This window comes from Syngnathus typhle, linkage group LG16 (assembly GCF_033458585.1).
Source record: "Syngnathus typhle isolate RoL2023-S1 ecotype Sweden linkage group LG16, RoL_Styp_1.0, whole genome shotgun sequence".
NCBI classification, from domain to species: Eukaryota; Metazoa; Chordata; class Actinopteri; order Syngnathiformes; family Syngnathidae; genus Syngnathus; species Syngnathus typhle.
The window spans coordinates 9,490,481-9,507,394 of NC_083753.1; the positions used below are offsets into that span (position 1 = coordinate 9,490,481).

Consider the following 16,914-nt stretch of genomic DNA (forward strand, 5'->3'; position numbering starts at 1 on the left):
TGCCCCAACCCAATCTTTCCCACAGTGGCTGACTTTAAATGGCCTTTGTCTTGCAAACAAGCACTTCAAAGTGTCAGCAGGTGACCATTTGTCCCAAATAACACTTGCTGGGTGCTGCTTTCCCTCCAATTTTATTTCAATGACAAAATCTCACTCTACTTGTTGTTTTCAAATTGGAAGTTAGCAAGAAAAGAAAACGTATGCTGTTCCATTGTGCATTTATTACACACTTTAATACACAGACAGTTACAAAAATATAAATGACAAAAAGAGTGACAAACAACACAGGAATTCAAGGAAATAAGACGAAAGAAGTGTGCAGCTTCATAATGTCCATTTTGATTTGTCCAGCTCATAAATCACCCAATCATGAGCAGGAAAATCAGGGCAGCCATACAATCCCAAGAAGTATAACCCATGAGGAGCTGCGTCAAAAGACCAAAACTTTCATAATTGACAAAATTTCCTCACATTGATTTGAACATTCGCCTCCATCCAGATTGCCAAAAAGTCTTAAAGCATTTCACCAAACCGAGCTTTTTGCTTTTTGCAGCATTGTGCTTGTGCTTCACGGCAGCAAAGATGGCGTAGTCAAACACGTCTTTGAGGTGGTGCTGGGTCAAAGCCGAACACTCCATGTAACCGTAAGCTCGGATCCTACGTGCCAGGCTCACGGCCTGGCCCGATGCCACCGGTCTAGCATGCCGCCTGGCCAGATGAACAAGGATGTTTACATCATGGCAAAGGTCAGACTGTGTACCCACCAGAAGAATGGGAGAGCTGGAGTTCCATGAACGGATCTGCGGGATCCACTTGCAAGCCACGTTGTCAAAAGAAACAGGATTGACCAGGCTAAAACACAGAATGAAAACGTCCACGTGTGCGTAGCATAGAGAGCGAAGATGGCCAAACTCATCCTGTTGACAATCATAAGCACAAATTCATACAACATTTTGCAAAACATTATCTTGTGAGGTATTTACCTGTCCAGCTGTATCTATCAATTTAAGTCGTGTTTGAACTCCATTCACATGAACCAAACCTGTGAATTGAATAAATATCCGTTGTGTTCCTTTTTTTATTTTTATTTAAATGATATTATCCTACCTGTAAAGACATCGAACGCCGTCTGCTTGTATTCGCTGTTGTACCCGTTGAAGATGTAGCTGATGATCATGCTCGTCTTCCCCACAGCTCCATCACCAACCAGCAGGCAGCTCAACTCTTCCTTTGGCCAGCCGGCCTTCTCATGCCACTGAGGAGCATGCAGTGCCATCTTTAGTTTTCTTCCTAGATTCCAAACATCATCGGCGTGCCACACCACTCAGTCCGCTCAGCATGGTCACAATACTGTAATGAAGAGGTCTTCAATTGCCTCCCCCCCAAATGGGAAGAAGGACACTTCCAGTTCAAAAAAACAAAAGCAGCCAATCAGATGAGTGATCCCAAACAGACACTGTCCAATACCATTTGCATAGTCACGCCCATTTTAATTGTTTGACGTGTTTCTAAATAATAAAAAATAATTTCTCCTCACAATAAATAAGATGAATAAATAAAGAATGCAAATAAATCTGTGAATTGTGCTGTAAATTTTAACTAACAATCCTAGTTGGTTGAAAATAATGAAACAAAGGATTTCAATAATCAAGCAAATGAATATTATGAGTGGAGGAGGATTTACGAGGAAAAGAATATGAATTTCACTCTACTTCCAAAATGCAATACCGGTTTTGGCCAACAGAGGGAAGTGTTGCTCTGGTTTGGAGACAGTACAATACAGTATTGTCAGAACTGTGGCAAGGAACAAAAGTTCACAGTTGAGGACCTTCATTAGTAGATTACAACGTTTAAAAAAAAAACTTTGCCATAACCGTTCATAAAGGTTTTATGATGGTAACTGCTTAACTCTGGAACGGAAAAATATGTCTTGGAACGGATGCGGTTCCACAGCTTTGTCTTACCATTTGTATTGTGATTGATTCTTCTTGATGGATAACTCGCCCAAATGGTTATAGTCGAATATAATATCCACACATTGTAAAATACGTGGTTTAGAGCTACGGGAAACGTTTCGGGCTGAAAATATGACTTTAAAACAAAGTGTTGTTCCTTATCTGTCTATTCCTGCAGGAAACTGTGCGTGCATTGTGTTGTAAGGTCTGGGCTTCCTGTTTGCCGTTGTTTCAAATTCAATCTTTCTCTCCCCTTTCTCTCCCACTTTTTCCCACCACCTGTGGTGTTGCACACTTTTGAGGTAGGGGGGCAACAGCTGGGACCCCATGTTGCAAGCTCCCATGGGCCACTACCAGCTGTTGCTTACAATACTGTTCCTCCATTCAAGGTAAAATGTCCAACACAGGAAATAGCCCTTACCACCACAATAAAAGCCCATCCTGAGCCTAAATGGCGTTGGACCAGTCAGCTCTTTTTCTTGCTGTGCGAGTTTGGAAACCTTGCAGCAGATGTCAGCAATGCGCCAATGAGCAATCTGCAGCCGCTCTCTTCATGTAAACATGTTGTCTGGAAATATTTTCACATACTCCTCGGAGTGTGGCTTTTAGTTGGGTTGTCTCTCCTGACGTAGATTCTAAAATGCCCTCTGCTTAGTCAAGGTCCATATAGGAATGTAAAAAATCTTTCTGACAATTTGTGTGAATTCAATTGAAGTTGTATCTAGATACTGGATATACCAGTAAATTGGTTGCCATGTTTGAATTGTAACACGCAAACATGCTTATAACAAATCTGACAACAATGGAGAAATCTGTCAGATAAGTGTTAAAAGATTAAGCCCCACCCTAAGCCTGAGATCAACATGACAGACAGCACACAAAACAAGTGGCTGGCATAAAGACGAAGTGATCAAACCCCCATTTGCATAACATCACCCCGCATAATGTCGCGTTAAATCGCCGGCCTCTTAAAGGCTGGCTGCGGATTACCGAGGGTTGGGCGCTTCCATCACACGGAGACAACGTGTTCTGGAAATGGTTCTTTCTAGACTCGAGGTTTGACTTTTGAGATCTTGGTTGGGGTTCTGCACATATTTGAACCTAATCTGATTTGAAATTGTTAAAGTCATGAGGTCAAAGGGCTCGACCCGCTCGTTTGATTTCTGATGGATTAAGTGGAGTGCTTGTTTTAATTGCCCTCTATACATTGCGTGACATGTGATCATCACTGATCATCCAGAGTTCACCCCACCTCAAGCTCCGGCCGGCTTCCACATGACCCTGAACCGCATAAGCGGGTATAGAAAATGGATGGAAGCATTGCGTGACAATTGCCTGACCCGTGTTTGGATAAACCTCCATTGACATCATCTGGATCTTTTAACCTGCTCTTATTATCAGAAAATTCCCCCATTCTGATTCAAATTAATTTCTCCCATAATGTTGTGGGGTTTTGACAAATAAAAAAAAGTTGTTGTTTTTTCACAACACTACTGATAACTTTTTAATGGGAACTATCTTAGGGTAAAACAGCCTGTCTGGATTTTGAAGTAAGGCCTAAAGTGTTTTGAGGTCCTTGTTGGCCACCAAACAAGCATCCCTGTCAGTTCAGGCACTCCTGCTCCATTAAACCCTGGCAGGAGTCCAGAGGCGGCAGGTCTAATCCTAGTTTACCCTCCACAGGGGGTCTGCCCCTTTTTGACTCGTAGGATACGCAGCAGTCCTGCTCCGAAACCCTGCAAAATTATCCTGTTCGATTATTCTATTTATTTATTTTATATATATATATATATCTCTGAAAGTCAATTTTGTTAACATGACAAAAATAAAACGATTAAGTGAATTAAAGCCATAGTTTGTTGAGCGCTTGCTGTTGTAGTAGTTTTGTCTTATTCCAGTGAACCCTCCCAAAAAATAATAAAAAAAAAAAAAAAGGTCAAGCCAAAGTCACGCCCATTTTTTTTCTTCCTCCGCCCTACAAAGGCTTTGTCTTTTGCATGCCTTGTCATCATTGCTTAGAACTCATTTAAACATGGGCTGCCATTCTTTCTGAGAGACTCTTTTCCCTCGCAATCATTTGATGTTCTTTTGACGTTTCTAAGAAACAAGTATCAAATTAGAAGGCTCGAACGTTGTAACAAACATCCATTTTCTATACCGCTTGTCCCCACGGGGGTTGTGGGCGTGCTGGAGCCTATCCCAGCAGGAGGACACCCTGAACTGGTTGCCAGCCAATCACAGGACACACAGAAACAAACACTGCAATTAAAAAAAAAAAAAAGAAAATTGGAGGTCTTGACATCCCTGTTTCATATTTTGGCTTCCTTCCACAAAATGTGCGAGTACACCAAATTTTCCATGAATGTGCGTGTTTGTCTATATGTGTCTATAGGCTCTCCAAATAAGTTTTTGTTTATAAAGTTCAAAATGGTTAGTAGGAGAACAGACAAGTTGTAAACGTAATGTTTTGGAAATTGAGTGGTGTAATTATAGAGTGCAACTAAGCTACGGCAGCTGCAGTCGTGATAGCGAAGGTCTGTGAGCGTGTGGGAAACACCAAGTGGCTTTCCGTTTGTTCGAGAGAAAACACTTGAGAGAAAAATGGCAGGAAATCTCCAGGGTATTTTTGCTCAGGCTGACAAAGTGGTGCAAACATGAGACACGGAGACGTCCCGTATTTGGTTATATGAAATAAAAAAATATCTATCAATCATTTAAAATGTAATTTTTTGTTTTTAAATTCAGCTCAAGACTTTAGTGCAACAAAATGAAACAAAAATTAATCAGATGTGGCTTAAGATGTAATTGTTGACATTTTTTTCAGGTTTTTTAAATATTTGCTTTTTTTTGGTTTTAAATGATAAGATTGCGCAATACGGATTTGTTTAATCCACCCAAAAAAACAACCTGTTGCTTAACCCACATTAAATCTTAAATATTGATAACACATTACATATCATAAATAATATTATATTAACAAACAAGGGCGGATTCAAAATCACCACAAAAAAGTTGCCATATCTCTGATTTAAAAATTTGTTGCATTGCGATTTCCCAAAAGAGCTGCCGAAACGAATGCATGTTTTTAAACTGATTGAAAAAAAAAAAAATTATTTGGCCATCCACTGCAACTAAATCACGTGCTTTCCCGTTTTCCCTTACTCGTGTTGTGCAAGGGTCAGTCAGTGTAAAAATAAAACAGAAATCAAAACAATAGGATCATAATTCCAGCTCCTGCTTTATAACCACATGATCAGTTATCAGTTATCATACACAGTTTCATTTTGAGTCACACATCCTCATCTCATGAAGGGGCAGTGGGTTCTTTCATTTTCCCAAAGCAGGTTCCCCCATGATGGATGGGATCTCGAATTATGACGCAAGTACACAGACCTGCTGTAGTCTTTAATCTAACATGAAGGGGACAGAAGCTTGTGGTTCTGATGCACTGATTGATGAAATCTAAAACCGGGATCGAGGGGAGGAGACTTGCTAGTGACCTTACATCATGACCCATTAGGGGTCTTCATTCATTAAAGAGGATAGACTCCATTAGCAGCCTAATGGTCTCCTCTTTAACTCTTCCGTGCACTTCCAAGCAAACCTTTGGCCTTCCGCTGACCACGCCGCGGTCACGGGTCAAGGTTCAGGCCTGGTGCATATTAGCATGCAGGTGGTAAAATGGATAGAATATAAAATGTTTGTCACCCACAGATTAGAAGTTTCTCCCCTTGCGTCATGTCCCTTTTTTAAAGTCTCGTCATGCAACTAAAAGGATAAGCGATACAAATCACCTAAACCGAGGGGAGTTTTAGATACATCATGTGCAACATTGTGTAACAGTGGCTCTTTTGCTAACATTCACACAGAAAAGAGTCATGAAACATTCTAGTGAGATATACTAGGCTACAGTGATCATTGAAAGACACTCCCTAAAGCATAGGTGTCAAACTCAAGGTCTGGGGGCCAGATACGGCCCGCCACATCATTCTATGTGGCCCTCGAGGACAAATTCTCGACTTCGTGTGTCAAAATTAATTACTAAAATTAATAAATTATTAATAAAAAATAACTAAAATTTCAAATTCTCTTCATTTTTAAAAATAGAGATATTGCTATCATATATATATAGATAGGTAGATAGATAGATATGATGTGAATTACGAGTTTTTTATATATATATATATATATATAGTTATATCTATAGTTTTTTATATATATATATATATATTTATATATATATATAGTTATATATATATATATATAGTATATAGTTACATATATATATATATATATATATATATATATATATATATATATATATATATATATATATATATATATATATATATATATATATATATATATATATATATATATATATATATATATATATATATAGTATATATAGTTAATGCTGAGAATTGTATCAAAGCGATTGAGCAAAACAGGAATCATTTGGTTACTGAATGTAACGAGAAGTCCATGAGAGAGTTTTTGGACAAGTACTTCTTGTTGATAAGAGCAACAACAAAATTGTCTGAGTCATCTGACATTTAGATTTAATAGTCTTTGTAACAGTGCTGCTTGTGAAAAACAAGAAGTTTCTTTTTGTTAGATTAAAAAGATCTGCACACACCAACAATAAGTTTCTTCGTGCATGCTCAACAGTGCATGAAGTTTGGTTTCTTTGGAGAACTGACCTTTGGCCAACTTGGTCATATAAACTATACTTATACTTGGTATTAAAAAAAAGATATACCAATGCAATCTTAAGTTTCGTTCTTAGTGCATGCTGCAGCCTTGTTTATCTATGGATAGGTCTTTGATTTATTTTCTTCCTTCCTTTTTATTAACCCATCAAATGCACGTTACGATCTAATGATTACAGTCTATGTAAGAGGAGTACACTTAAAGATATGTAATTTTTTTTACTCATTCACTTCCAGCACAATTAATGTGCATCTTTGACGTCTATATCCATCGATGGCAGTGAATGACTTAATTTCTTTCTTTAGTAGTCTGGGCTGAATATAGGATGCTATATATAGCAAACCTTCACTCTAATGGGTGTTTATTTTGCTTGCGACATCCCTAACTGTATTTTTGTAATCCTTGCCCCCTCAACAAATCGAGTCGTCGGTCCAAAATCCCAAATGCACAGAGTCACCCTTCAAGTCATGTTTGCTTTGACTGTACTCCCCAGCAGCTCAAATGAACAGTCAGCATTTCCTAGAAGGCTGCAGCTGTACATTCCTGAGTCACGTAACTCGTGAGCGTGACGGCAACACAAATCTATAGGGAATTCCAAACACGAATCACAGCACCATTTAATCAAGGCGTGTTTATTATTATAATAAAATGAATTGAGGTATCCGGTATTGGAAAATATAAAAGCATTTAGTAGACTTCGAAAGTGCATCACATGCATGAAACAAGCAGGAATAAAATTAAGTGCTTATGTTTCAGGGTAAGGGCAACATTTAAATCGTGTGATATTTAAATTGCATGGCAATATAAAGTGCTTTGTGTGTTTTAGACACAGCTTTCTATTTCACATTTGGGACAAATCTTCAAAACGGCAGCTTCGACGGAGAAGAGGTGCTCGTCCTTCGCCTCAGGGCAGCAGAGTCTCATGAAATTGGCAAGCTGGAGCACGTATTCGATGTTGTGGCCTGTCTTGCCTCTACAGACGGCGACCTGGTTGGCGATCTCCTGGTCCGAAGCGGGGCCCAGGTAAGCGGGGTTGTCGGAAGTGGCGATGTAAACGAGGGCGTGGACGGTGTCTACGGCCTTCTCCCGAGGGATGAACTCCATATTTTCCATGACGTATCCTCCCCTCACCACTTCTCGCATGTTGAGGTATTGAAAGGCATCTATTGCCTGAGCGTCCGACACTTCATAGGCCACGCCCCATGTGCAAGCCTGCAAGGCAGAGAAGTGGACAGAAGCCATGAACATTAATTAACTGGAAAACACTGCTTATGTAAGTTTTGAGCTAAGTTATTAAAAACAAATAAGCAGTCTCAGATGCTTACAAAGGGCCAAGATAATTGCTTTACAGCAATGGACCAGCTAGTAAAAAAGGCTTGAGTTTGTTTTCCGCTAGTCATCATTTATGTGTGCTTCTAATATAAGATGGTTTAACAGGGGTCATAAAATATCCATCTGCCATACATCCTATAATGTCCCATCTTTGAAAATGTTGCCACTAAATAGAAAATGCAAAAGGCCTTTTTGTCATTATATTTAAACAGCGCATATAATATTAGGAACAGCTCAGTATAATAATAAACATATTAATAAATAAATAAATAATTTTTATTATTATTTGTTGTGCCAATATATATTGGTATCATTTTGCATACTTTCTCTACTTAACCTCACAACTCCTGTTCAGATTTATACTACAACTTTGCAAGCAACATCTGACCTCATTTCACAACTTCAACATAACAGCTTCGGCAAGTCTGTCAAATATATGTGTTGTAATGTATATATATATATATATATATATATATATATATGTGTGTTATATGTGTGTCATAAATGTCATACAACGTATAGTGCAATTATCATACTTCAGTATGAAACTATTATATAGTTATATAGTATATAGTATAGCCATTGGGGTGGCTGACAAGCATGTGTCTAAAGCAAAATGGGAATGTGGCACGTTATACTGCAAACTATTAATAGTGCATATATTTACAAATATAGTTAGATATCCAATGTCTCCATGAATGAAGACACTTACCTCCTGGTCCTTCACCAGTGTCGCAACTCTTCCTGGCTGTGGAGATATAAAGCACATCTGGGATCAATAAATATAATACAGCATAGAAGCAATATAGAGAAGAAAAATGTCTCACATTCTTCTTGTCTCCTCGATAAAAGTCATCTCCATGCCAGAAACGCCGTTTGTAGCCCTTGATGTAGCCGATTATGCGCTTCTGATACACAAAATCAGGTTTCCACACTAAAGATCCATAACCAAAAACCCATAGGCTTCCTTTCCACCTCATGATGTCTTGAGGTTTCATTGCAGCTTCCTGTTTGGCTTTTGACTAAAAAGTTATTTTTTCTTTCAAGAAAATAAAAAAGTTTATCTCTAAAGCAACATCCGGCAAGTATAACTAAAAGTCTGAGGCACTTAAAAGTGCTTCAAATTCCTCTGCTTCCTTCGTCTGGGCGCACACGTGTATTTGTTGTTCACGTGACGTCACAGGAAGGTGACGGCGACCAATGGGAATACGACGGGGGCGGGGTTTGGCACAGTCGCATCCAGGAGGAAAAGTGGTGATGCTGTTTCTCCTCAATGGCCATTCAAAACGAAACACGACTTTAACAGCAAGAGAAAGGAAAACCACAAAGTTTCAGTATCGTTATGACCTTGCCGGAGTCTTATTCAGATAATTTTAGGACGGGATAGGAAGTCTTTATATAATGGTATGGTGCAGGTTGGTTTTATCAAGAGTAAAAAAATGGGATATTGAACAAAATATTCAGGGCAAGTAGTGTTGGGGGGGGGGGGGGGGGGGATCCAACAGTAGAATGTTTGGGAGCAGCAGAGAAATGTTTTCAAATGTAATAAAATAAAATACATTGTTGCATTAGAAGTAAAGGCAACTGTTGCGTTGAAGGGTGCTGCATGCGACAGGTAATCTCATTACCACGTTACATAAATAGACCTGCAGGGATGTGTTATACGGTAGTTGTGCCGTTTTAAGATCCTTAATCTAACAGTGTGGTCGGTTCAGGTGCAGACGGATAATGTATGAGCCAGCGCTCCGCCTGAAATGTTTTCTTCCTGCGTTTGTGGAGTATTTTACAGGCGAAAAGATTTAGTTTTCTTCCACCTCATGTAAAAAGTAGTGCCCTCTAGTGGTGGGTGAGGACATTGCAACGTGAATTCAGACAGATGACTTAAAAGACCACAATGATTATTTATTCCTGCATACAGATTTTTTTTTTAAAATGTATATATCTCTTTCTATATATTTCAATTCATAATTGAGTAGATCTTTACACTGCTGCCAATTACAGAGGTGTCCACCGAATGTTGATTGCTAGCACACTGATTTCACATCACACTCACAATGATGTCATTGAACACAGACATGGAATCCATAAAATGCTACCAAACAGACTCTAGATGACTTAAAAGCACTAATCTCTATTTGACCACCGTTGAAAACCAACAAATAAAACAGTGTACCAGATATGTGTTAAGGGATTCGGTCCTTATATGTCTACATCATAACAACCATATGAGAATAATAATCAAACACCAAAAAACACTTTCAAAATAAAAATTCACACTTTTGCCGCATCACCTTACAAACATCTAATCTTAACATATAAATACATACACTATGTACAAAATAATCTTATAAAAAAAACAAAAAAGGAAGAAAAGATCAGTGCGTCATACTCTTAAATAACTAATGAAATACTACAATAACATTATTGGTTCAGTAATTTCCATTGAAGGCGTCCTTGGTACGATAGTCACTTATCTCTTTGTTTTAAATGCGATTTTTTTTGCATAAGATTTTTTTCGTAAAAAAATGATCAAGGCCTTATCATGATTTTCCCTGCATTTTTTAGCATTGCATCGCTTTGCATCTATTTTTTCCCTCTATGTAAAGGAATCAAGATGAGATAAGGCAGGTGGGGCACATTGTTTTGCTTAAATATTACGTAAGGCTTTTTTTTCTCAGTACTTTTACACAGGCGCCGTGCTGGTATTTGGGTCATGGGACTATAAAAGAAATTGCCAAAAGCCAATTCCTCGTCCAGGCTTGCCGCACGCAAGTTTATGTGTCGATCGCCCCAAGAAGCCAAGGGGTGGGGGGGAGTCGCATCAACAAAGTCCTCTTGTCCTCGTAAACATGCAGTCTTATTACGAGCCTTCGGGCCTCACATCTTCAGATGTACGTGAATGTCGGGGGGGAAAAAAAAAAACCTCAAACATCCTTATGCACAACGTTGGGTCCCAAAGTCTTTACATTCTTCTGGAATTTAGTAGCTTTAGTTCTATTGCATTCGTCGAGCGCTCGGGCTCCGTCCAGTTATCAAGTTTTTAAGAGCAGCAACTTTGCATTTAAATAAATCTCCGTCTCTCCCCACGCTTGTAAACAGTCCACAAGAAATGGTGGTCACATCTTCCATTTAGTGTCACATTTTTTACACCTAATAAAAACACAGAGAAGAAGAAAGACAACACTTGTGAGTTGAAGGGTACAACTGGGATAAATGTTGAAAAATGGATTTTGTCAGTTGACATTTTGTTTTTAGTATTTTTAACAAGTTAATTGTGTAAGCATACCTCAGTTGCAATGATGCATTCTTGCTTCTCTTCTGCTATCACAAAGACCGACTGGTACATGGAGTCTCTGGAGGAACATATTGTTGATATTCTGCATTCTGGCTTTTCACTGCAAAGACAAATCAAGGTGGTCACGTTGTAAAATGAAGGAAAAAGGATTTCAAAAAAAAAAAAAAATCATTCTATATTTGGAAAAATAATCGATTTATTGGATTTTTACTCTGGCAAATCTTTCTTTGAGAACCTACCTGTAGATTCTACTCAGATGCTTTTTGTCTTCTATCATCTTTTCACAGTTTTCATCTTTGTCTAGAAGGCATTGTTCATCTTTGTACCCCATGGAGGTTTTATAGTCCGTGTGGAAGTGATTGATGTGTTTGTGGTTGGACTTCTCGCTCGAGCAATCCACCTCCAAGTCTATCTTCTTGTTGGTGTTTTTGAGTTCCAGTGTTGATATACGGTTGTCTTTCTGGAAATCGGCTTTGGAAAGGTTGTTCATGGTCTCGGAGGCCTGCTGTTTACTTCTCTGCTTCTTCACCTGTTTCATGACCACGATGAACATACAGGAGAGCACCAGCGCCGACACCAGTCCGACGCCCGAGCTGACGGCCACCCAGTTGAGCTTCTCGTCGGATTCCCAGCCCGTCTCGGGGCTGTTGGATGAAGGCACGTGCGTGGACTGGCACTGAGGGCCGCTGTAATGGGCGGGGCAGAGGCACGAAGGCCGGCCTTTGGCGCCGACGGTGCAAGTTCCGCCGTTGAGGCAGATCCAGGCGGCGCAGCGGTCTGCCGGCCTGTCGCAGTGGCGGCCGACGTAGCCGGGCGGGCACATGCAGGTGTAGTCGTTGATACGGTCCAGGCAGGTAGAGCCGTTAGCGCAGGGATTGGCGGCGCACTCGTTGATATTGATCTCGCAGCGGAGGCCCGTGAAGCCCGCACGGCAGCTGCACACACGCAAGTTGCCGTTCAGCATGCAATGGCCGCCTAGCGAGAAAGAAAACAACGTCTGTGTTACAAACAAAAAAAAAAAAGAAAAGTCCGATTCCAGAAGCGAATAGTTACCATTGGTGCATTGTAGTGAGGTGCATTTATCCACTTTCTTCTCACAATTGAGTCCAGTGTAGCCCGCCGGACACTCGCAGACGTAACGATGGTCGTTCTCCGTCTCTTTACACTTGCCGCCGAGCAAGCAGGGCGTGTCCTTGCACGTCAGCGTCCGCTGTTCACAGCGCGGCCCGGTAAAGCCGAGCGGACATTCGCACCTGTATCCACTCTCCGTCTCCTGAAATCAAAGATATCAAAAAGCTTAGCGTCGCATGTTTTTCCTTTCACATCCTGCTTGCCAATACCCCCCCCCCCCCTGAACAAGCCCCCCCCCCCTCTTTCTATCCTTTAGTTTTCATCCTATTTACAGTACACTGTAAACTGGGAACTGGGTCATCCAGGACTTGACAATCAATGGCATCCTCCTGGACTCGCAGATAGGCAAAGGCAACAACAAAAACAGGAAAGTCTGTGTTGTGGGAAAGGAGAGCGAGGGACTTCCGCACTCACTAAGCAGTTGCCTCCGTTGCGACAGGGCCGTCCGTCACACTCCCTGACCTCCGAGTCGCAGTTGACACCCGTGAAACCCGGCAGGCAGGCGCAGGTGTAGCTGCCCTGGCCTGTGTTCATGCACGTGGCCCCGTTGGCGCATGGCTTGTGGTGGGTGCAGTAGTTCAGGTCTAGGGGGGGGGGGGGGGGGTGAGAGAGAATGCTGCGTTATATTGTGCATGTTCACCCCGCTTGTCCTGGAATGGGTTTGCTTCCTCCAAGGGAAATTCAACCTACCTTGGTCACAAAGAATACCCCCCCAGCCTTCCTTGCAGGCGCACTCCCACGGCTCCGTGCAGGTACCATGTTTACACGACGGGTGCAGTTTACACACATCACAAAAGACGCCCTGCCAGCCTTCTCTGCATCTAAAACAAAGACGAGTAAAACGCCACTATTGTTATTGGAGCAACACTCACAATAGAGACTTGGCACAAGTCAACACACGCACAATAAGAACTCATGACTAATCCCCACTTTACACTTAATCCTAGAAAAACAAAAACATTCAGACTTAAAAAAAGCTATCTTTACCTAAATGCAAATATTAACACTCACCTGCATTCTCCAGGTATTGTGCAGTTTCCATTATTTTCATTGCACCCTTCCAGACAGATTGCTGTGAGAGGGGGGGGGGGGGGAATAGAAGGATGTTAAAGATTAACCTTTGGGTCTTCTTAGTCAAAGTTGCTTCCTGCTGTTTGAATGGAAAGGCATCATTTGCCCACTGTGTTCTGCATGTGACATTGATTTTGCATGCTGTTAAATGGCTGGTTGCTTTGGGTGCACAGCAGATGCTGGTTCTTAGAGAATCAAAAAAAAAAAAAAAAAGCATGACAGCTGCCCCATTGTTGTCAGTGGGCAGTTCGAGCCCCGTTTGCAGCTGCTGCCCTGTACCGCCGCAACAATAGGGGCCGCAATTTAGTGGCGCGTGGCGGCCTCTAATGCCGCGATTAACCCGGCGTGTGCGGCTAACAGAGCACCTCGCTGGATTAATCGCTGAGAGAAAGTGCGCCAATTCTTCACTTTAACTGTCACAGACAGCATAACTCTAATTCAGGGGTGGCCAAAATCTGACTCGGGTGCCATTTGTTTTTATTAGCCTGCTGCTTATTCTGAAAATGAAGTGGTTATGAGGAACAATGTGAAAAATAGCTCACACTGACAAAATAAAATGAACTAAAGTTAATGGTTATACACTTTCAATTTAAATTTGACTTCTAATGTACATAGATTATTAAACTGTTGTGGTCCTCATTGAAAAAAAAATGTGATTGGTCAAAATTTGACTTCAGAGTAAATTCTGCAGCACATTTAAAGCAAAAACAAAGTCAAACGCAGAGCAAACGGCACACACTGAAGATCTACGACTACAAGCCTCGCAAGCAAACCACTGACTTGTGCTTTTTTTTTTTTTTTTTAAGACAAACAAAGAAAAAGTGCCCATATGGTGTCTTTACTCGTGCTTACGTTCTTGGCAGTATTGTCCCTTCCATCCTGGCAGACACGCTATTTGCCCATCAGGCTTGCAGGTGTAGTGGCCAAAAAGGTCGTCTCTGGCAGTGCATATTTTGGAACAAGTGTCCCCGTAGTAATTGTCATTGCAGATGAAGCGGTATGAGTACCTTAGCTCCGTCTGCATCCCGCTTTGCACTCCCTGGGACCACTCATTCCCTATTCCCAACTGTCTTTGGATGGCAAAAGAGCCAATCAACAATTCAGGGTTGGTGGTGTCTGAAGGAAAGGAATATAGGAGTTGCTGATTAAATATAAATCATAAAACCATTTGGCTATATAAAAAGATCATAAATTGTATTATTTGAATAAGAAAGAAAATGCCAAGCAAATACTGTTTTATATATTTTGGTTTTGAAACTTAACTTCCTTAATGTAAAAAAAAAAAAAAAAAAAAGGTCCTTATGCCCCCAAGACACTGCTCAAGCTGTGTCTTGGGGGCCCCCTTATTATTTGGTTCGTGCCTGATTTAATATAATGTGAATGATCAATATGATCATTGTGGAGACCATGTGAAAGGGTGGGGATACTTTTTTGGCAAGGCCTCATGTGCTCACTTAACACGGTGCACTTTCCCACGCAGGGCCAAAATAAAACAAAGGAAGTTGCGATTGTGTTGGGAGAGCTTTGCTTGCGGTGTGAGTCACAAGACATCCTAGTGGACACAAGTCCAGGACTCGGACAATGCCAGATGGATTTATTGTCACGTGACCTCCCGCATGAAGACTGCTTATTGAATTTTGGGGAAATAGGTATGATGTAATAGGCCAATGAGTGGTGCTTTTTCTTGTAAATGTCTCCCTCTAGCGGTTGTGTTTTTGTTTTTTGAAGTCACTTACCTCCAGGCTTCTCTGCAGACGAATGCCAAGCTTCAATAATGAGAGAGAAGGCATTCTGGGGAAAGAACAAATTGGGAAATAAATGTCACCAAAATTGTAATTGTACAGTTGGACATGTAATCTAAGATCACATTGCAATTTGGATAATATATTCATAAAATTAGGGATAGTAAAGATAGGTAAGAGAGATGCGCGCAAAGATAATATAATACAACTATTGAATTATTTTGAATGCATACGTTTTTAGGATTACTGTTATGACATTATTAGTGTTATTATTATTATTATAACAGTTCCAATAAGTAAATTAATAATTATTATTTGCATTAAACACATAGCTTCTCAAAGGACTAGCTGTAATTCTGTGATTTCTTTTCATAAAATTTGAGTTAAAATCTTTAAAAAAAATAGCTATATATCCGCAAGAAAGTAAGCTCCTTACCGGCCAGGTGAAGTTGAGGGGAAACCGCAGCCTGGCGTCCGGCTGCATGTTGAACGAGTCAGTGCCCAAAACAGGTGTATTGGCCTTGGCAAAAAGACAACCTCCGGGAGTCACCACCGTTTGGAAATTCTTGAGGCAAACGGTGAAAAAAGTCCTGCAGCCGCTCGTGCCGCAGCTCCTTCCACTGGCCAGCGAAGCTTTGGAATTGTCAAAGTGATGCAGATCGATCTCGAACACACCTGATCCCAGAACCTAGACACGAGGCAAAAGTTGAGCAAGGAAAATGCAACTTTCAACACAAACCACCTCCAATGTTGTACGAAACGGCCACCGTACCTGAGTAAAACATGTTAAAACTATTGCGAGGGTAGATGTGAACCTAACGGCCATCCTTTAGAGCTTGATGTGCGTATCCGTAGAAGTATCTAGTCCACAAATCCTGGCGCTGGGAGGGAGATCCAAAATGCAAATAAATAGAATCCCGCGGTAGAAACTCCAGCTCGAGGGAGAGTTATCCAGTGCAAAACAAGACGTTAGACTAATATCAAAAAAGTCAATATCCACAAGTGAGTCATTCTGCGGTCTTTGTGATGTCCATCCATCGTGCCGGTTACTTGCGTCACTTTGTTCTTGTTGTTGTACTGCTGCTTTAGGGACACTTGAGTGGCCGATAGTGATGCGTGTGCATGCATGTGGACGAGCATCAGTGCATGGTGTCACCCACTGTGGACCCTGTCACGTCCCCCCTCTTGCTTATATATGCCACAGCTGGCAGGAACATGACAATAAACACCGCCCACTTTTCATGCGTACCCTCCCCCCACACACACACACACTTCACCCCTCCCCGTCCTCTTATTTGTGCGCGAGTGCGTGTTGTGATGTGGTTCAGTGGCTGTGGTAAAGCAAACAACTGACGAGGTAATTTTTATCTAGTTTTGAGATAACGTCTAGATTTATCAAAAGCACCCCCGCCCCCCCAAAAAAACATTTTATTTATGTTGCAACAATAAATTATGTTGATCATTATGTATTGTAAGCAATTTGGGGCTTTTTCAACTAGATTTAAAAATAACAAAGTACAGAAACATGCACTTATGAAAATTATTCTTGTCCTGAGACAAGACAAAAATATATATGTAGGAAAAAGTCATTCTAAATAATATAAATAAAATATATTATGTATAAAATGTGTTCAAAAATTGTTTAGAAATCACTAATCTTCATTATATGTTATTT

At 40.7% G+C, this 16,914-nt stretch overlaps 3 protein-coding genes across 4 annotated transcripts; all 3 read right to left on the minus strand.

The window, feature by feature from the left end:
* Positions 1 to 278: 278 nt before the first annotated feature.
* On the minus strand, positions 279 to 2,255 carry LOC133169422 (rho-related GTP-binding protein RhoV-like). 2 transcript variants are annotated; one of them, XM_061301618.1, is made up of 4 exons: positions 1,965 to 2,255; positions 1,108 to 1,255; positions 984 to 1,042; positions 279 to 917 (listed from the first exon to the last, which is right to left on the minus strand). In XM_061301618.1, exons 1-4 carry the CDS (start codon positions 1,965 to 1,967, stop codon positions 468 to 470), a joined length of 660 nt encoding a protein of 219 aa, XP_061157602.1. In that variant the 5' UTR covers positions 1,968 to 2,255; the 3' UTR covers positions 279 to 467. The 2 variants fall into 2 exon arrangements, with proteins under 2 accessions (XP_061157602.1, XP_061157601.1); XM_061301617.1 differs by lacking the exon at positions 1,965 to 2,255 and having other exon boundaries at positions 1,108 to 1,431.
* A 5,029-nt stretch (positions 2,256 to 7,284) lies between these two features.
* On the minus strand, positions 7,285 to 9,158 carry LOC133169691 (glutathione-specific gamma-glutamylcyclotransferase 1-like). Its single transcript, XM_061302091.1, has 3 exons — positions 8,828 to 9,158; positions 8,713 to 8,748; positions 7,285 to 7,880 (listed from the first exon to the last, which is right to left on the minus strand). Exons 1-3 carry the CDS (start codon positions 8,996 to 8,998, stop codon positions 7,491 to 7,493), a joined length of 597 nt encoding a protein of 198 aa, XP_061158075.1. The 5' UTR covers positions 8,999 to 9,158; the 3' UTR covers positions 7,285 to 7,490.
* A 723-nt stretch (positions 9,159 to 9,881) lies between these two features.
* LOC133169034 (delta-like protein 4) lies at positions 9,882 to 16,481 on the minus strand. Its single transcript, XM_061300859.1, has 11 exons — positions 16,012 to 16,481; positions 15,676 to 15,927; positions 15,234 to 15,288; positions 14,350 to 14,613; positions 13,438 to 13,498; positions 13,117 to 13,247; positions 12,841 to 13,010; positions 12,349 to 12,568; positions 11,535 to 12,270; positions 11,287 to 11,395; positions 9,882 to 11,150 (listed from the first exon to the last, which is right to left on the minus strand). The coding sequence occupies exons 1-11, from the start codon at positions 16,063 to 16,065 to the stop codon at positions 11,145 to 11,147; spliced, it is 2,058 nt and encodes a 685-aa protein (XP_061156843.1). The 5' UTR covers positions 16,066 to 16,481; the 3' UTR covers positions 9,882 to 11,144.
* Between the last annotated feature and the right edge of the window lie 433 nt (positions 16,482 to 16,914).